The sequence below is a fragment of the Halictus rubicundus genome, chromosome 1 (assembly GCF_050948215.1).
Source record: "Halictus rubicundus isolate RS-2024b chromosome 1, iyHalRubi1_principal, whole genome shotgun sequence".
Taxonomy (NCBI): Eukaryota; Metazoa; Arthropoda; class Insecta; order Hymenoptera; family Halictidae; genus Halictus; species Halictus rubicundus.
Window position 1 is genome coordinate 21,355,346 of NC_135149.1, and position 18,219 is coordinate 21,373,564.

Consider the following 18,219-nt stretch of genomic DNA (forward strand, 5'->3'; position numbering starts at 1 on the left):
AAAAAAGAGGAAAAAAAGAATATACGATCTTTTTTCTCCGCGCCAAACGAGAAACGGAGGGCATCCATCTTCCTTCGGGATGCTCGCGGAAAATTATGTTCCCCGTGACAAAAGAATGGACATTCGAAGTCTCTTCGATCGTGCTCTCTCGAGACGAAGGAAGAGGGATGATAGATGAAAATCGAAGAAAAGAGGAATAATAATAATAATGACAAATGGAAACAGAAGATCTGTGCTTTTTGTATTTCGCGATTCCGTGGCCTCTCGGTGGAGGCTTCTCATTTTTGTATTTCGAAGCCTCGAGCCACAGAAGCAATATGGTTTCTTATTCTTTGTACGAATACGAGAAAAAATATATATATACATATATATTTACTGTCGACGAATAGTATGCAAAATTAACGGTTTATTAAGTCTCTAGTCATAGCGCAAGAGAGGATGCAAATGAGAGAGAGATAGAGAGAAAGTATAAATAAAAAGAATGAGAGCGCGAGAGAGAGAGAGAGAGAGAGAGAGAAAGTAACATACCGGAAGAAGACTAGCTAAAAGTTTTTGCGAAGGCAGATAAACGCACGTTTCGTCGTTTTGTTTCGTTCTCTTTCCGTTCTCGGATTCCTTTCGAGACGTTTGTTCTTGTTCACATGGCAAGCAAGTGTGCGAGGAACCGTTCTTTTCTTTTCTTCGTTCGAATTACTTTTCTTCGTTCGTTCGTTTCTCTTTTTAAGAAAACGTTTGGTTGTTCGAGCGCATGGGAACACACAGTTTATTAATTGCGACGCATCTCAGCGGCCGACAGAAAAAAAAAAAACAAAACCACGGCGTGAAAGCAACACAGAAGGAAATCAGCCTTTTTTTGGAAATCGTAAGAGTATAAAGGTGAATAAAAGTACTTGGAAAAAATGACACGTGGCGTTTCAGTTATTTTTTCGCAACCGTCGCTGCTTTTCCGTTCTTGATTCTCGCCGTTCCCCCACCATTCGTTTTGAGTTCGGTTTTCGATCGAGTCCGATAGAACGCGGGGAGAGATCGAGTAGTCTCTTGGGTCCTGTTTCGCTCCGTGGAAAATCGATTGTCCCGGTGTGAACGCGAGAGAAACGAGCCGAGGAAGAAAACAGAACAAAGAGGAAACACGTGTCAAGATGTAGCGCCAATACGAGTCATTTTTCGGTGACTTAATTTTGCGATGGACGAACCATCAAGGAATACTGCCTCTTTCAAGTTACGAGCGAACATATTATAATATATATGTATATATACACCAAAAGAAAAATATATATACATTAACAAAAAGAAGAAAGAAAGAAACATTTATGCTGTTGTAAGAGTGGCCAAACGACACATTATGTAGAACGACACGAAAGTCGGGACTGCACGGAAAAGGACGAAGGAAATCTTCAACCCACAAAAGACAACAAGATGAGACACGTCGTCGCTGTGTAACGGTAGATACCTACAAGGATTTCATCACTTTTTTATATATAAAAAATTATATATATATGTATACATATATAGAATGATAATAACAACAATAATAATGATAAAATTATCGTCGACGGTTAGATAGCTCGTTCGAGTGCGATTCTTCGTGGACAATGCAGTCACGAAGTCGTTTTTACTGTCTCCGTGGACACACGTGGATCGTGGAATCCTGAAGGAAGCCTCTGTGGGACTTGGAAGGACTCTTGGAGAGTGATCCCTGACGTTGCGACGCGTTTCGAGCCTCGTGGGTGCCCTTATCTTCGTTCATGGATGTTTCCGTCGCGAGAAAAAAACTTCTGAAAGTGGCCGAAGAAGAATGGAACCTTGGGAGCAACGAAATGAACGCTTTAAACCATGCTGGAGCTGAATTTGCTCCTTGGGGCACTGCCTTGGGACCGCGCAAGTCGAGAGCGACGAAGCCACGCCCACAAGAGGCAGCCCGCGCCTATTCCACGTAGAAACGTCTAGGCAGATGATTTTCTACCCATTTTATAACCTATCAGGGCTCTTCTGGAGCTAGACAGGGCACTTCAGGACAAAAGGCGCTCCTAGTTTACTCTAGGCTCATTGACAATTATTTACTGAAGATTACTAGACTGCGGATTTTATGCATTTATGGCAAAAATGAGTTGGTTAAATTTAAAACCATTATTGTCAATATATTAAGATCATTAAAGGAAAAAAGAAATTTTAAGGAGTACAGATGGGAGCACAAGTTGCCCCGTGAGCACTAGTCTGGCTCCACGGAAACGAAGAGCAACGCCATCGGTACCTAAATCGCAGGATTTAGAATCTCTTATCTTTCTAAGAATATTTTCTCCGAAATATTGCCCCAGGGGGCAATTCAGAGCTCTCGCCCACGCCTGCACCAGCTCCGCGAGTGCCAGAAGGAGATCTTGTGAAGAAGATTCTTTCGAAACGAACGAAGAGGAAAGGACGTCTCCACACGGATGTGTCTCACAGAATGAACGTCACAGAGCGTCCCGGCGTGTTTCGAGTAACGTGCTCAACGGGAGCGAGCGGCCGATCGCGGACGAGCTGATCTTTATGCGAGACCGAGGGAAAAAGTTGGCGAATACTCTATTCTTCCTTTGCGTTTCCCCACGCCCCTCTCAACCCCTGTTTCTTATTTTTCGTTTGAGCCGCGCGTCGATACACGCGAACCATCTCCTCCAGATCCCCATACGAAAAACGCATACAGCTCTCTGACACACATTGCATCCCTCCTATCGATCGAGCGACGCATTGTACGCGCGCACCGTGCATTCGGCCCGGCCGAAACGCTCTCGAGAGGAATTGGCCCCGCGAACGGGGCTCGAAAACTGTTACACCAGCGATTTCGGTTCTCGTAGAACCCCCAGAATCTTTTCATCGCTGCGGATCTTTATTCATCACCGTCCGAGTCGGAACGTTTGTGTAGGATATGAACCGTTACTTCAGGGACCGCTCTGAGCCCTAAGGACTTGCAAATTTGTAACTGCGATTTGTTGGAACGGTGACGGAGAACTCGGAAGAGTTCTTTGGAACTTCGAATTATAATCTTTGTATAGAGAAACAGTTGTTTTCAGAACTGTTATGAGCCCTGGTGCAGGGCTTGTAACTTGTTATGTCGATTTCAGTTCTTGAAACAGCTATGAAGATTCTTTGAAAGTTCCTTTAAAAGAACCTTTGAAGGTGACCTCATCAATTCTAGCTTAAATTAGAATCTTTATATACTAGCAACATTGAACATTTTCAGAGCTGCTTCGAGCCCTGATCGCTTTGAAATTGTTATAGAAATTCGGATCCTTGAAACACGTGTGGAGATTCTTTAACAGGAATGTAGAAGTTCATTGAAAAGAACGTTAATAGTTCCTCACAACTGATCGAAGCAGAAGTCGTTATCAGAACTGTTTTGACCGAAATAGGGAAAACCACATCGCGCTATTAATCAGATCAACAATTTTTATCGATACTGTTGCGAGATAATCTCTACATTGTTTATCTTAAGATTTTAACACTGTTTACGAGATCGTAATTTTCCAAGAGAGTCTCGTACACTTGTCTGGTAATCTTGTTATCTCGTGATCTTGTTTAGGATTCGATCGCGGAAAATGAGCAACTCCGTGAAGATCGAGAATTTGAAGAATTCCGGTCGCAGGAATTCGGCTCGCGAAATGAGAACGAGCTTTTCGGGATTTTCCTTTGTTCCGGAAGAAATATCCTTCTGTTCGAAGATGCTCGAGAGGACCGCCATGAGTTTACTTTCCTCGCCATACTATATCGAATTTGCAATCATGCCGGCGAAATCGGTCGTATAAAGTTACGAAGCGCAATGCCAACTAACATTTATTCTCGGAGATCATATTTAATACTGCGCGAACCCCCTGAAATTATTCGATGATTTATGATCAGCTCGTAAATTTTGTTAGAACATTGGGCTCCAGAGAAAAGAGAATTTTTCTTCGCCCGTGTATCGCGTGTCGTATCGCCAGGCAGTGCGCATCGTCGACATATCTCCGGGAAGCATTTGCTTGCGCGTTATCTCGATGGTTTCCGTTCGGTTGGACCTTGGTGACACACCAAAAACTAAGAAACAAAAAAAAAACGCACGATGACAATCCTCCTTAACGAAGCAAACGAAGATAGAAGGGAAAAAGGACAAAAAAAAATGGCGTAACGATCGTAGAGAGTACAAAGACGAGCAACTTTCACGGGGGAACCGTGAGAAGAAGCCTCCGTTGCACTCGGCGTTGCACTTGGGGCCGGGAGAAATTAAAAGTGCACGGAGCCGCTTGCATTAACGTTGCACAATAAAACGGCGGACCCTGACGGGCGCGCGAAGGCTCGTCTAAAAATAGGGAACAAGAAGTACGCGAAGAATCGACGCGTTATTTTTCTCGGACTAGAATAAAAGAAGACTGACAAGCGCTCGAACAATGGCTGTTCAATATTATCGCAAGAATCTTTCTCTTCCCTCCCTCATTTCCCTGCCTTCACCGCCGTCAACAATGTTTTACACTCGTTCGCCTCTGGTATCGCATGATTGCAAATTCGAGAAACATCCCAGCGCGTTTTCATTCGTCGTTTCGAATTCTCCAATCGACTGCGCCACGCAAACACACACTCTCCGGGGCACCGAGGAAAACAGCATCTTCTCGTCTCCCCTCCCATCGAAGTCGCCGTCATGCTTCTGGATAGCTGAACAATGACAGTGAATAACAACCTGTCAACCCTAAGCGGTTGGAGGATCGATCGTGTTAGATCGCGAGCGGCGAGCTTCCCGAGACAACTTTTTTCAAAGTGAGTCGACGAAAAACACTCTTTAATACTAAACAGAACAAAAAAAAAAGCGTAGGCGATTAAGGTACTCTCTCTGTAAACGTAAACGTGTTAAGGGCTGTCACGTATCACATAACTAATTAACCGCGTCGGAAGTCACAGCGACAGACACTGTAACAATACGATAATAAGCGGGATTGTGCCCGGTGTCTGGTTAACTCTTTGACGAATGAGCCTTGCTCGCGTCCATTCTATATTGAATATTTTCAGCAGCATTAAAGTGCGCGTTTTCGTTCGATCGTTCCGCGTTTCTTCAAATTAATTGGTGCAACGGCACGAAATCGTCACTTGCAACTCTGATTGCAATTTTTACTTCACTATAGACATAACTCCGTGTTGCAATTCTTTAACTGTTCCGACGTTTTGTCAATCTTTGACTGCGACTGATATTTCCCTCGAGTCACCCCTTAATTCTTTAAATTAATTGGTACAACGGTAGCAAATCGTAAATTTCGTTATCGCAATTTTACCTTCAATATTTTGTCGCTGAGACAACCTCGAATTGGGCTTTAATTGTCCATCAGTCCTTCGACTTAATCGGTAAAACGGTAACGAATCTTCAATTTGTTTTTACTGCGATTTTTCAATATTTCTTCACCGCATCACAACAAATTCCGACTGTAAGGATTTCTACGTGCTCTGTGCTAAAACGTATCATCAGGACTTAAAGGGTTAAATTGTTACCAGGGTCTCCGAGGTGCGCCTGTTTTAAAGGATCGTCGATGGCCGGTTTCCGGACACCCGGTATAGTCCAGGAAATAACTTACAATTAGGGAGCAACCGAATGCGTGCGTGTGCGAAAGCAGGAGAGCGCTGTGCGAAGAATTCTACGACTGATGCGAGTGAACGATTTTTGCCTGATACTGCGAGAGAAAGATAAAGAGAGATCGGAATATACAGCACGAGTGAGAGGATGAGTGAACAATTTATAAATCTACTATTGTAATAATTATAGAGACAGCGGAATATAATGTATCTGTACGTTTCTTTACTTCCTGCAAGTGTGCTAAGAGAGCAGCGGGGCATAGTTCTTAAATGCATGCGAGCAAAAGAATGACGTCTCTCGCGTTTAGGCGTGTTTCTGGCGACACAAGTCGAACCGAACGGAACAATCGACTTAAACAATGCTAGATAAACGATTGGAGAGAACGGTGTTCGACGATAGACGCGACACGGGAGGAGTGTTTCGTTCCGATATCATCCTATATAAACGTAATCAAGTGTCATAAACGAGCTTTTCGCGCAAGCTTTTTTCGCGAGGACACCGAGAGGGACAGAAGAAGCTGCTAGAGCTGAAATGGGAGAATTCTGAAGAAACGGCACGAGAAAATACGTCCTCGGGAACGACGACGACGAACGCAAGTAACGTCGGAAGACTATTGTTTCGTTTGCAAGCCGATTCGTCATTACACATAATTACGGATTAATTATTCTTACTATTCAATTACAGTTCACCGGATCACCGCCATCATCGTTATTATTATTATATAATTGATGTGAGTGTGGACAAAAATGAACAAAATAAAGTGTACGTAGTAGAAGCATCGTCTACCTTGTCATCCGTCGTTTAGGTTAATTGAGAAACATTTTTTCTAACCCTCCGGCTGTCGCCAGCGATTTTCAACTTCACCCTTTTGCCCTGAAATTGGGCGTCAAACTAATTTTTTCTTAATTAGGACTGTAGTTAGTGTTGAGATTTGCAGCTTCGATGGTCAAACAATTACTATTAGTCTGCGAATTTTTATACGAAATGAAAATGTTCTGTATCAATTGTGAGAAACAGGAGCCACGTAGAAACTTCCTTTTTTTCAATAATTCTAATAAATTGATAATAACGCATCGACAATCGTTAAACTCTTTAAATTCATCTGCTGTTTTAATATTTCACCCACTCATTTTTAATATGAATGCAAAAATTCGCAGTCTACTAATTATTAAATTTTGGGACACAATAATTTACACGAATTTCGAAAAGTGATTAGAAAGAGATAATAACGCGACCGCGGGAGGGTTAACAAAGTTTACGAAAGCATTTTGATAGGCAACAGCATCTGCCAATAGCTAGCAACATCTTTTTATACAGTCAACAGACCCTTCTCGGCTTGTAGTTTCGTTCGAAAGACGAGAGAACGCAATATATTCTTTATTTCAATACAAGAAGGAGAAATACAGAGATGCGTTTTAACTTACACAACCTATGCTCGTTCGCACGAATCGTTTCTCATCGCGATTCACAGGGATCGATAAGTCCTCGATCATTTAACTCAAACGATCAAGAGCGCCTAGAAGTTCAGTATTTCTGGGCGATCTGCATCTCTAAACTTTTCCTCGCTTTTCCGCTCTTCTCTTCATCAGTGATTCCATTGTTCTGTTCATTAATCTCCTCGATCAAAATTGTTTTCTTGATTTCGTTCTGTGAAGTTTCTTTTTTCTTCCTGTCATCTCCTCTTTCATTTTCAGAACCTTTCTTTGCTTCCTGATCGTCGTCCTCTTTCAGCAGGTTCCTGAAGAACTGTCTGCTACCGTCCACTTGCTGAAAAGAAGATGGAACCTTCACAATTTTGTTGCGGAGACAATCTGGTAAGCAGTTGAAAATATTATTGTGTTTTCTAAATCGAAATGCAATATATGAGCTATACTTTAATCAATTTTCCAATGGCAATAGCAATTTCATTCGAAAATCAATGAAACATCTGAAATTACATTATTTAATTTCTTTCGAGGTTGTCATTTAGGGGAAGGAAATTAGCCACAACACGATCATTAAAAAGCCTGTTGATAGACTTCAGGTAGATGAAGTGTTAAAATAAAAATCCTTAACGTTTCCCCATATGATCAAAAATAATACCTATAATCAAATTTCAAACCAAAACTTTCAAAAATCAATGTTTCAAAGAGTTCAATAAATTTCATCAGTTTTAAGTAAAATTACTAAATGTCTCTACTTTTTCTTTTGCATATTTGATCGATTTGACAAACGAGCAACTCCATAATTACTGACTCTGTTATTAGATGGCTGCTTCAAAAACGATTTCCCAGCAGCCATAGCTTCCCTGGAAACCTTCATCAACTTCTCCGCCGATTTTTTCCCTTTCTCGATCTGTTCGGCGCTTTTCGGCGCGCTTATGCTCTTTAATATCCTCTCCCTCAACGCAAGATCCATCTCAGGATCCTCAAAGTCTCCAACTCGATGTTCGGGTTCTCTAATCTCGTTCTCGTTCTCCGAAAGCACCTCGATCAATGGCTTTGTTTGTTCCTTCTTCGCTTGTTTGGTCTCCCTTGACGATGCATCGTCGTGTTTCTTTTCCGCGTGATCTATCTCGGGCTTCTTCATGAAATCGGGCTCGATCAGTAGCTTTCTTTTGTCGTTGAGCTGCTCTAGATGCTCGCAGAAATCTTTATACAGATCATTCTCACTCTTCGTCGTCGATCTATCTGCCCTGGCGGTTTCCGATTGTTGTAACAGGTGGGCCATCGATTGAATATCTGCGAGCAAGATAATTGCACAATTAGAAGAAAAGGAGAAAACAGTTTGCTGCAGGGACTGAAGCAGTTGCAAAAATAAACGTTTCTTGGACTTTCGAATACAAATTTTTAATAACTGTTTTAAGAATTGCAATTGAGGTGACAACAATTTTCAAGCTCCGGCTTGCATACGTTGTCGGTGTCACTTACCACAGACGTTCGAAGACATTTCTTGAAGTCGATTCGTTTTAGAATCAATTTTAGCGGTCTCTTGAAATCCTCTCGCACTTGAAGACCTAGCCGAAGACAATCCCGCAGCAGTGGAGGCAAAGAAGTCCTCGCGATTCCCGAACGTCCAACTGTACCTTTCCCTGTCGTTGATCAAACTCTCGATGCACCTCTCGATCAAAGGCGACTCCTTCTGCAAGAACTTCTTCGCTTCCTTCATGGCGTGCCTTCTACACCTCTCGGCGACCTCTCCACCGCTTTTCCGACTCCCAGATACCCTCTCGGAACCCACCTCCTCTATCAAATGCGACTTCTTGCTAACCATATCAAGACACTCGCAATCATGCATCCTTTTCCTCGTGTTCGTTGCCTGATTATTCGACTTCCCATCACTTAGACAGTTCGCCGATGCATCTGACGAGTCTTCTTTCACAGAATTTTCTGCTACTTCCGAGCCCTCGCAGAATCTCTCAGACACGTCATTCTTTGGTATTTTCACTGATGCGTTCGCAGTTTCTCGTTTGCGATCGAAATTCGTGTTTCCGTCGTAAAGATCGATCACAGTCTTCACCGATTCGTTATCCGATTCGTCATCCTCAATCGAATTAGTTGTTCTAAGATCGTGACTTGCTTCTGTTATCTCCACTCGGACAGGTTCTTTCTTCAGTAACGTCTGACAACTTTCTAGCTTCACGAAATCGGAAGGAATCGAAGTGGAAGAGACACGCCTAATCGAGCTGCTTACCCTCGCTGTCTCTTCGATAGCCTCTTCGGACTCCTCGATAGTCGACAGCTCGTGGAAACTGCGAGACTTCAAACCTCGTTTCGCGTTCCTCTGGTTCTTCAGTTCCAATTCGTTCAGCAAAGAATTGAACACCCCTGCTTCTATGTTCTCCTCTTTCATCGATTCTACGAATATTTCGTTTTCGTCGTCGGGATAAGGTTTCACGTCCTGCACGAGCAATTTAGGACACTCCTTCAGGTTCATCAGATTGTAGACCCCTTCCCTCTTTTCCTCGGTCTGTTCTCTCTTCGGGACCGCGTCGTTTGGATCTTTTTCTGGCGTGTCGTCAACGATATCAATTTTTCGGACGCTCGAAGTACCCTGTGGCTCCAGTTGCTCTTTTTCCGTGGCTGGCCCCCTCGACTCTTCCCTTTTTCTCATAATCTCCGTAATCTTCAGCTTCCTCTCCTTCGTGCACCACCATCTGAAATCGTCGTCCCGTTTCGCCGCCGTGGATCGCTGCTCCTCTTCCTGTCGATCGTGGCCATCCTCGATGTTGGTCGCCGGCCGAGCCTCCTCGTCGCCCCAGAATCCTTTGACATCGCCGTTCTCGTACACGATCTTATTGTCTTCGACGAACTTCTCCATACCGGCGCAGAACTCTTTCATGTCCTCCCGTATGCTGGTCAGCCGACTGGTCAATGGGTGTCGATCGCCTTTTATTCGGTAATCGTCCGAAATATCTTTGTAAGCGTTCGTATTGTCCATGCTGGTTTCCTTTCCTTCATTGTCCGAGCAGCCTCTGTCGCAGGAAACGCCGCTGGTCGATAACAGTTTCCCTTCCCCGTTCTCTGAAAGAAAGAAGAAGAAGCTGGACCGAGGCTCTTTTTGGAAAATCAAAATTTAAGAAAGTCGCGAACTGATAGCTTGCTTTCTTAATCGTTTCGTTCATTTGTATTACGTTCATTAATAATGTTACACTTATATACAGTGATTTCTCTGTATATGTCGCCAAGACCTGGATGATAAATGTCGCAGAATTATCCCCACTACCACGGGGTATACCTCGTGAGGGGCCTCGGACGCCGAGGAGTGTAAACATAATACCTCTCGTCTCCTGGACGATACACGACGCTGGCAAGACACCCGTGTTGTTGACATATATCGAGAATTCACTGTAGTGTGTAAGAACAATTGTACTGTTTCTCAATCCTTTGGCGAGAGAGGCCACAAAACGACAAGACAAACTTTTGGTCAGAATCATTTTGTTACAAGACTGAGTTCTCTTAAAAATGCATGTCTACATCCCGACCAATCTGAAACTAGTAAAAATCCATTTTTCGTGTCAGAGTAGCGAGATAATTGTAAACACGAGATTGAATCTCTGAACATTTGGACTTCATAGACGTAAACTCAAAGTATTTGAGTAAATTTTGAAACAGGGTACCATTTCAGGCTTAACCGATCAGATTGTTGAGGATTTTGAACAGTCTGAAAGTCTGTGCAACGACGAAACGACGAGTCTAGAAGTACCATTGCCATTTGACAGGGCCCCGGAAAGGCAGTAAGAAGCCCGTACCTGTCGTCCATGTTTCGTGAGTCGCGACGAATTGCTTCTTGTCGCCGTGATCGTGCTCGGATTCGGTATGTAATTTACTATCGTTCTTCTTCTGGCGGTTCGCGCAAGACCCAGCAGTAATTTCGGTCTCGTTGCTCGTCTCCAGGACAAGTTTCTCGTAATGGCCAGGCGGATCCTCCAGGCTTCTCCGACCGTCCAAAATTTGCTTGGCCAGCCTCTTCCGTTCCGCGTCCCCTGCCGTGTACGCCTGTACCTCTGTTATCTCTTCTATCAATTTCGCAGGTGTCCTCGTCGGGTTCTTCTTCTCCGATTTCTCCTTCGTCGAAAAACGAAAAGTCAAACGTCGGACGATCATGAATTGCATGAAACGCACTGACGATTTTAAAATCCTTTCGGTCTTCGCGCACTGCACGCGAACGCGATGCAGATACTTTCCGAGTTGCTGGGATTATTGAATTTTTACTTTATTTGTTGGCTGCTATTAGTTAATTCTATCTTTCGCAGTTAAGGATTTGTTAACGCGCGCGGTTTTATAGTCACAGTTTGGTACTTTTTGAGTTTGATACGCGTCTGTTATTCTGTAAGCGACTTAGCTTCTCATTGGAGATGACAAAGGCAAACAACAACCCTTTTAAGAACAAAGAAGTTCTAACCTCTGTAACGGTAAAATGAATCATAGTGCAAGGGGTGAATATTTTGGACAAATAGCACGATTATTGTAGATTTGTGTATTCTTGGATGGTCACAGATTTGTTTACATTTGAGGCATAGAAATATACGTTGATAGTATAATTTACAGTAAAGTTACAATAAAATTAATGCCGTTGAAGATTGTGAATGGTGAAATTAACTGGATTATAGGGTGAGAACTTCGCTACCAAGTAACTAAGAATTGTTATTAACAACGTGGACCGCTTGTACGCATAAAATAAGTGAAACCTGCACGAGACGCGTAAAATTCTCATGACAGTGTGAATTCTCGTGAATGGCTTAAACAGGTGTTTTTGGAGGGTTTCGATCGGCCGAAAAAATACCTGCGTTCTCCAGGGCAACAAAAGCTCCGCGCCGGTGGCTTTCCCTTCTTCCTCCGCCATTGGCCTCCTTCCGTCACTTTTCTCGGCTCGTTTTTGCCCCGTCCGATCGTCCTCCTGTTCGTTCTCCACCTCTTCTTCGTCCGATGACGAGGACGCGGACGAGCCGGAGGAGGATGAGACGGCCGACTCGTTCTTCTTCTTCTCCAGGTGGAGCTTGAAGGTTCATCGCGAGTGAGAGAGCAGCGGTGGCATGATGCGAGCGTGGAGTTTCACGTGGTGAATGATCAAATAGTCGATGGGGCCGATGGGTGATATTATTCGAAGCACGAATTCTGTACCAGACCTTGACAAAACTAGTTCTTACCAGTTGGTTGCTCGTGCACACAAGCTTGGCTACTTCTTCGTCGTCTTCCTTCGTCTTCTTCTTATCCTCCGCCTCCTTTTCGGACGTCCCGACCGGTTTGTACAGCTTCCTTTTGTTTATCAGGGCTTTCGAGGGCGGATCCATGGAACCACAGAGTAAACAGAGGCCAATTAAAAATAATAGATCAGAACGTTTCAGTAGTCTGTTTGCCGGGTTGCTCTCTGGGAAGCTTCGCGGATACGGCAATTTGTTTTTGAAAATCACGTCGATGCTTTTTTTCGAGTATAAGAGCTTCTAGAATCGCTTTCTGCTGAGAAGATGGATGCGGTTTGGATTGGCCTCCTTTAGCGGTCGAGGCACGATTATTGTACATATCAGACGAATGCAGTGTCAAAAAGCGAAATTAATTGCACAAAAATGTCGAGTAACAAACATCTGTAAATCACTGAAACATAAAGATTGTTTTTGCTTGTTGAAGTATTTCTATTCGTACATAATAACAGAAGAAAATGAGAGATTATTATTTTTCCAGTCTACCTTGCGACGCAAACCGGTAAAACTAATTACTCATCCGAGAAGCTTCCCCCAATTAATTGAAGAGCAAACTTTCGATTTTTATTCACCTTGCACGCTGTCGTTGATTTTCTTCTGCTCCGCCTGGATCCAACGCCTCCTCTCGGCCTCCTCTTCTTCAGGTCCGCCTCGCATCCTGTCTCGGTGACAGTTTTGTTAGCTTTTAACATCAAACACGAAACCATCTTCACGTCCTAGTCGAAACTTGGGCCAGATATTGAAACCAGATCACCTACCAAGCTTCGGCACAGGCACGGTCCCGTTCGAACACTGGTCTGTCGTCCAAATAGGTCAGATTCTTGCATTTCAGGGTCATTGTCTTTCGGTAGAGCTTAATCGTCTTCACCACTGGGTTGCCCATCAGGCACACCACCCTCAGCTGCTTCATATCACCTAAAATCTGTTCACAATATTTTACTTTTAAGGTTTTACTCAGAGTCAAACTTTTTTAGAATGCATTCTTTCGTTCCACAGTTCACTCGTGTCGCCAAAAATATATTTGTAATATTTTATTTTTAACATTCCGGTGGTGAAGATTTTCAAAATCTTGCAGACAGTCCTATGTCTTCGTTTATTGATTATTTATAAAAGTTTAGTCTATGCTCTTATAGATCTGAATCAAATATTAATCCACAACGGGAGTACATTGAAATAATCAATTTTCATAAACGCTCAATCCTCAATTCTATTGAGTTACTATAGTATTCTTTACAAATCATCGCCTGCTAAGCATCTAGTATTAGATAGCCATTTTTAGAATCGAAAAGATTAATTCAACTCAATCAGAATCACTAAAAACCTCTGAAATTGTCTTTTGTTATTAACCCTCTGCACTTGAAGGACCATTCTGAGGCGTTACTAAATTCATTTGTATTCAGTAAATTGTTAAAAACTTCTGTTTCGACTTGTTCGCGTAAGTAGAAAATGTTCTATTGCAGATCGAAAGATGTGTCCAAATACTGAAGGTAAAATTAGCGAACGCATGAAATTCTTTTAAATAAAAATTCCAGCAGAAATAATGAAATTCCATCGACTCGAACCATCGATAAATTCGTCAATGCTATTTAAAATTGATTGAGACATGGTTAAAGCCAGATACGATAAATTTGCGAAGCTGGTTAGCGGTAGCGAAGATCGTTTGGTTGGTAACAGATCTGGCAGGAGAATGTAACATCCTGATTGGCAAAAGTTACATCACAGGGGAGCGGTGGTCGTCGCGACGCCAGAGGCGGAACGATTAACGAGAACATAACGGACTCACGTTAACGACGTCTTCGGTGTCGATCCTGTTGTGAGAAACATCCAGCACCGAGAGCCTCTCGAGCAACCGGAGATGCTCGATGTCGGCGGTCTGTTGCAGGTAGTTGTGCGACAGGTTCAGACTATTCAGGAACTTCAGGCTATCTGCAAGCAAACAAGAAGCGGCGTCAAGGTCAAGGTCACTCCCCCCCTCCTCCCGGGGATCCACCACACAGCAAACGAGAGGAGCTCTGCTCTGTGTGCTGCGCGCTGGCCGACTCGGAGATCACCGAGATTCTCGATCCTCCGTATAGCGTTGTGCGAAAGGTTCAGAGTGTCGAGCTTCGTCTGGTACTCCAGATTCTCGATCTTGCCGATCAGATTGTTTTGAAGGTACAGGCAACGCAGCTCGCTCTGATTCTCCAGGTTCGCGATCTCACGGATCCCGTTGTTCTCCAGCCATAAACACTTCAGGCCCACGTACTTCTCCAGGTTCTCGATGAAGGAGAAACCTGAACAACGAGGCGACCCTAAATTTTCACTTTTCATGCCCCCTATCGCTATTCAATTTTTCAATTATTTTCGAGGTAGCTCTCATTTTTCTAACCCTTTCTGAAATATTCTATACTGTTCAGACCCTCACCGAGTTATTTTCTATCGTTTTAAACTATTCTAAATTGCTTTGTACATTTCAAACACTTCATACCGTTCAAACCCTCTCCTAAGCTATTTTTCATTTTTATATTGCTGTCTGAAATACTTTCAACGCTCTCTCTAAGTTACTTCTCAATTTCTAATTTTTTTAGGGATTTTTTTTTTTTACTATCAAATAAATAGTTTACAAATAAACAGTCTTTTACTATCAAATATCAGTTTCTTGCAAAGAAACCTCGTTTTCGAACCTTGTTCCATTAAAAAAAATTAATTCAAAACAAAACTTACCTTTGTAATGCAGGTACAGCACGTCGTTCAAATAAGGGGTCTGATAAAGCTTGTTCATCTTGCAGTGCTTCAGAATAAACGCCTCGGTCATTCTGCAACCAAATCGCAACACTTTACCAACCACAACATTGCAACTCCACAACGACGATCTGTCCGAACCGTCCAACAATCTTCACCGATCACCAAACTCTACCTGACACCATGTTTCTTCTCATCAAAATCGTACTCCTTTCCCTTGATGTACGTTCTCTCCGGTTCCCTGGCAAGGCTCCAGAAAAGAGAGTCCTCCGTGTCAGCAAGTATATCGTCAACAATGTTAGCAACAACCTTCTCTGGTTTCAAGACTTCGACTTCCTTCGTATCCTCTTTTACAGGATCTCGATCTACATTCTCTTTAGCTATTTCCGTAAAGATTCTCTCAACCTCGCTCTTCTCTTCTTCGAGATCTACCTCAGCCTTCTCTTCTACTTCATCTTCATCCTGTTCCTCGAGATTCTCACTGTTCTCGGTTGTCGAGATGATCTGGAGACACTCTTGCAGCTGTTGCTTGCGGTGCTGCTCCTCTTCGACGAGATCCTTCAGTATGTTCTTCATCTTGAAGCTCTCTGCCACCTCGTCCTTCGTCAAAGGCATCTCAAGGTCCTCTGCTCTGTCCACTTCGGTCAAACTTTCGTCAGACTCGCTGGACACTTCGCCGGAGGACGGACTCTTGTCTTCGAAAGCTTTCTGCTCCGCCACGAGCTTCTCCACCTCGCTGAACTCTATCGACAAATCCTTCAAAGCCTCGTTCTTCCTGTTCTCTATCGCCGCCTTCCCTTCTGCGATCTTCTTCAGCGTCTCCTGCACCTCTTCTTCAGTTTCCGGATAACAGGACACCGTGATCTCTGCCAGCTTCTCTAGATAGTTCTCTGGAGATAGTCCTTCTGGGTTCTCTTTTTCATTAGAATCACACTTTTCTGCCTCCGAGCAAACACCCAGGATCTTCGGACAAAGATCTTCAATTTCCAGATTAAGATTTTCACTTTCTGGATAAAGATCTTCAATTTCTAGATTTAAATGTTCCTTGTATGGATCAAGATCTTCGGTTCCTCGATAAAAAAAACCACTTATCTTATCCAGATATGTTCGATTGTTCAGTATCTTCGCTTCCATATCTGGTTCCCTGATGGTCTCCCTGAAATCAATGTAAGAAGACACGCTCACGTTGGAAGAAGAGTATATCAGCTTCCTTGCGTCTTCGTCGGTGTCGCTAGAAGAGCTATGATCGCCGGAAATTGTTTCACTATGCTTCTGGTTCTCAGAGTCCTCCAATTGATCCTCTGTATCAGTTTCGCTACAATCTTCCTCCTTCTCATCGCTATTTTCATTTTCCACAAAAGACTCATGAGTTCTAGCTTCCATATTGTCTTCTAGGTCTGTAGGATCTTTGATATTTTTTGTAGCTTCTTCACTGTCTTTTGGATCTACAAGATCTTTGATAGTATTCTTTCCATCTTCAAGGTCTGCAGGATCCTTGATATTAATCTTTGGATCACTCTCGTCGCTCTGGATCTCTACTAAGGACACTCTAGGGGCGATCGATCCATTCTCAGCTGATCCACAGACGTCGTCAACGAATTGCTCGCAGTAGGAACTCTCGCAACAGCTTCGGTTCTCGTTGTGACACGTGGTATCACAGACTTCAGCATCCTCGAAGAACAAGGTGTCGTCTAGATCACTGTCGCTGTCTTTTTCTGCTTTCGTCGAGTTGTAGTACGACAGATTTTCGCAAGTGACATCCAAGATAGCGTCGCCGTCGAAATATGACAGCCAGCAAGAGCTGTCTTCGTTGTCTTCTTCGAGGGCTGGGTTCGAAGTTTGTTCGACAGTGGGCTCTTCCGTTTCCTCTGGCGAATTCGTCTTCGTGAGAGCCTCCGATGCTGAAGACAGCTCCAATGACGAAGACGGCACGTCTAGGTTCAACGATGAATCCTCGAGAACCTTTGGAAACAGATCAGGAAGACGTCCGAGTTCAAAAATAGAAAACAATCTTGTTTTAGTAACATTGATCATTAGACTGTAGATTTTTATTTTTATAAATACAAAGGAACATTTTTATATTATTTCGACTTAAAGAAATCTTGTGGTGGTCGAAGGAAATTTGTTATAAAGCAGTCTTTGAAAGTGGTAATTTGCACAAACACCGGCAGGTCTGTCACAATTCTTCGATTGGACTTGAAAATTCGATCAATTAAGAATGTTTACTGTAGAAAGGCTAGGCCTTCCGAGGGAAATTTCTAGAAAAATGTTGAAAATTTTCTACCCAGCAGAAACAACACATGTTTATTTTACAATTAATGTACAAGGAAAGCTGTGACGTTTATGGGGTTACTACAGGTTTATCGATGTTATCACTTAATTCTCGAGTTCGTGCTCGTTTGATACAATTGTGCAGATGGGAAATGAACGATATCATTGATTTTTCTAACCATTTTATCTATTTCTGTTTCAGGAATGGGCACATCGCTCACGGAAACGACGAGTCCAGTCGGCAGCCTTTTCTCCACAAAGTTCGATTGAAAGCTGCACTCATCCTCCATCCTCGCAAGAAGATCGATCCAGTTTGGTAAATAGTTTGATATCCACGTTAAATCTGCCACGAATCCACGGTTTATTTGAAATTCGCGAAAACCTGTTTCGTCATGGCCGCCGGCTGCAAACACAAGAAGCTCGTCATGGTAACTCACGCCGCGCAGCTTTCGTTTGTTCGATATTTAGTTGATTGCTGGCTTCGAACCATTATTCCCTAACTAATCTGGCGGCTAACCTTCACGATCGTTAAACACAATTCTCCACTATTTTTCGTACCTTTATAAAGCCGAAAGTGGAAATGGTTGGCAATGGCAAAGTTTAATGGAGTCAAATAGGCGATGCATGATCACTACAAAAAAAAATTCTCGATGGAATAACAACCTCATTTAATTTAATCCAAATATTCTAGGAAAGCGGATAATTAGGTTTCATATGGAGGAAACATTGTCTGGCTCGACGTCCCGCATCTTCGACGCCGCTAGAACGTTTTATGGTGAAAATACACCTGATTGCGAGGGGGGGGGGGCTAGACTTTGTCACTTTGTTTATAGGGTATCTCGTCTCGTATCTATTCCTCGGACGCCTCTCGCTTTGCTTATATTTTGCAATGTCTGGACGGTGTCCCCCCTGTGGCGGTGTTTCTGTTTGCTTTTCCACACGGTGCCCTCTGCGATGATGTTTCAGTGAATGAATGCTATGT

General features: G+C 43.2%; 2 protein-coding genes across 2 annotated transcripts; both read right to left on the minus strand.

Moving 5' to 3' along the window:
* Window positions 1-6,521: 6,521 nt before the first annotated feature.
* LOC143355212 (uncharacterized) lies at window positions 6,522-12,902 on the minus strand. The gene is made up of 7 exons (XM_076789882.1): window positions 12,818-12,902; window positions 12,195-12,415; window positions 11,831-12,043; window positions 10,797-11,112; window positions 8,476-10,068; window positions 7,802-8,286; window positions 6,522-7,333 (listed from the first exon to the last, which is right to left on the minus strand). The coding sequence occupies exons 1-7, from the start codon at window positions 12,900-12,902 to the stop codon at window positions 7,091-7,093; spliced, it is 3,156 nt and encodes a 1,051-aa protein (XP_076645997.1). The 3' UTR covers window positions 6,522-7,090.
* Window positions 12,818-17,660, minus strand: LOC143357272 (uncharacterized). The gene is made up of 7 exons (XM_076793650.1): window positions 17,417-17,660; window positions 15,142-16,928; window positions 14,949-15,040; window positions 14,297-14,518; window positions 14,029-14,171; window positions 13,004-13,167; window positions 12,818-12,927 (listed from the first exon to the last, which is right to left on the minus strand). Exons 1-7 carry the CDS (start codon window positions 17,525-17,527, stop codon window positions 12,924-12,926), a joined length of 2,523 nt encoding a protein of 840 aa, XP_076649765.1. The 5' UTR covers window positions 17,528-17,660; the 3' UTR covers window positions 12,818-12,923.
* Window positions 17,661-18,219: the final 559 nt, after the last annotated feature.

What these genes read in the sequence shown, in the direction of transcription:
- LOC143355212 (XM_076789882.1), bottom strand. Translation starts at nt 12,902, where the DNA reads ATGCGAGGCGGACCTGAAGAAGAGGAGGCCGAGAGGAGGCGTTGGATC. An exon ending in AATCAACGACAGCGTGCAAG is followed by an intron (nt 12,416 to 12,817) that starts GTGAATAAAAAT and finishes GAAGCTTCCCAG; the next exon opens with AGAGCAACCCGGCAAACAGA. An exon ending in TGTTGCCCTGGAGAACGCAG is followed by an intron (nt 11,113 to 11,830) that starts GTATTTTTTCGG and finishes TTTTCGACGAAG; the next exon opens with GAGAAATCGGAGAAGAAGAA.
- LOC143357272 (XM_076793650.1), bottom strand. Translation starts at nt 17,527, where the DNA reads ATGGAGGATGAGTGCAGCTTTCAATCGAACTTTGTGGAGAAAAGGCTG. An exon ending in GAGAAGAAACATGGTGTCAG is followed by an intron (nt 15,041 to 15,141) that starts GTAGAGTTTGGT and finishes ATTTGGTTGCAG; the next exon opens with AATGACCGAGGCGTTTATTC. An exon ending in ACACCGAAGACGTCGTTAAC is followed by an intron (nt 13,168 to 14,028) that starts GTGAGTCCGTTA and finishes TATTGTGAACAG; the next exon opens with ATTTTAGGTGATATGAAGCA.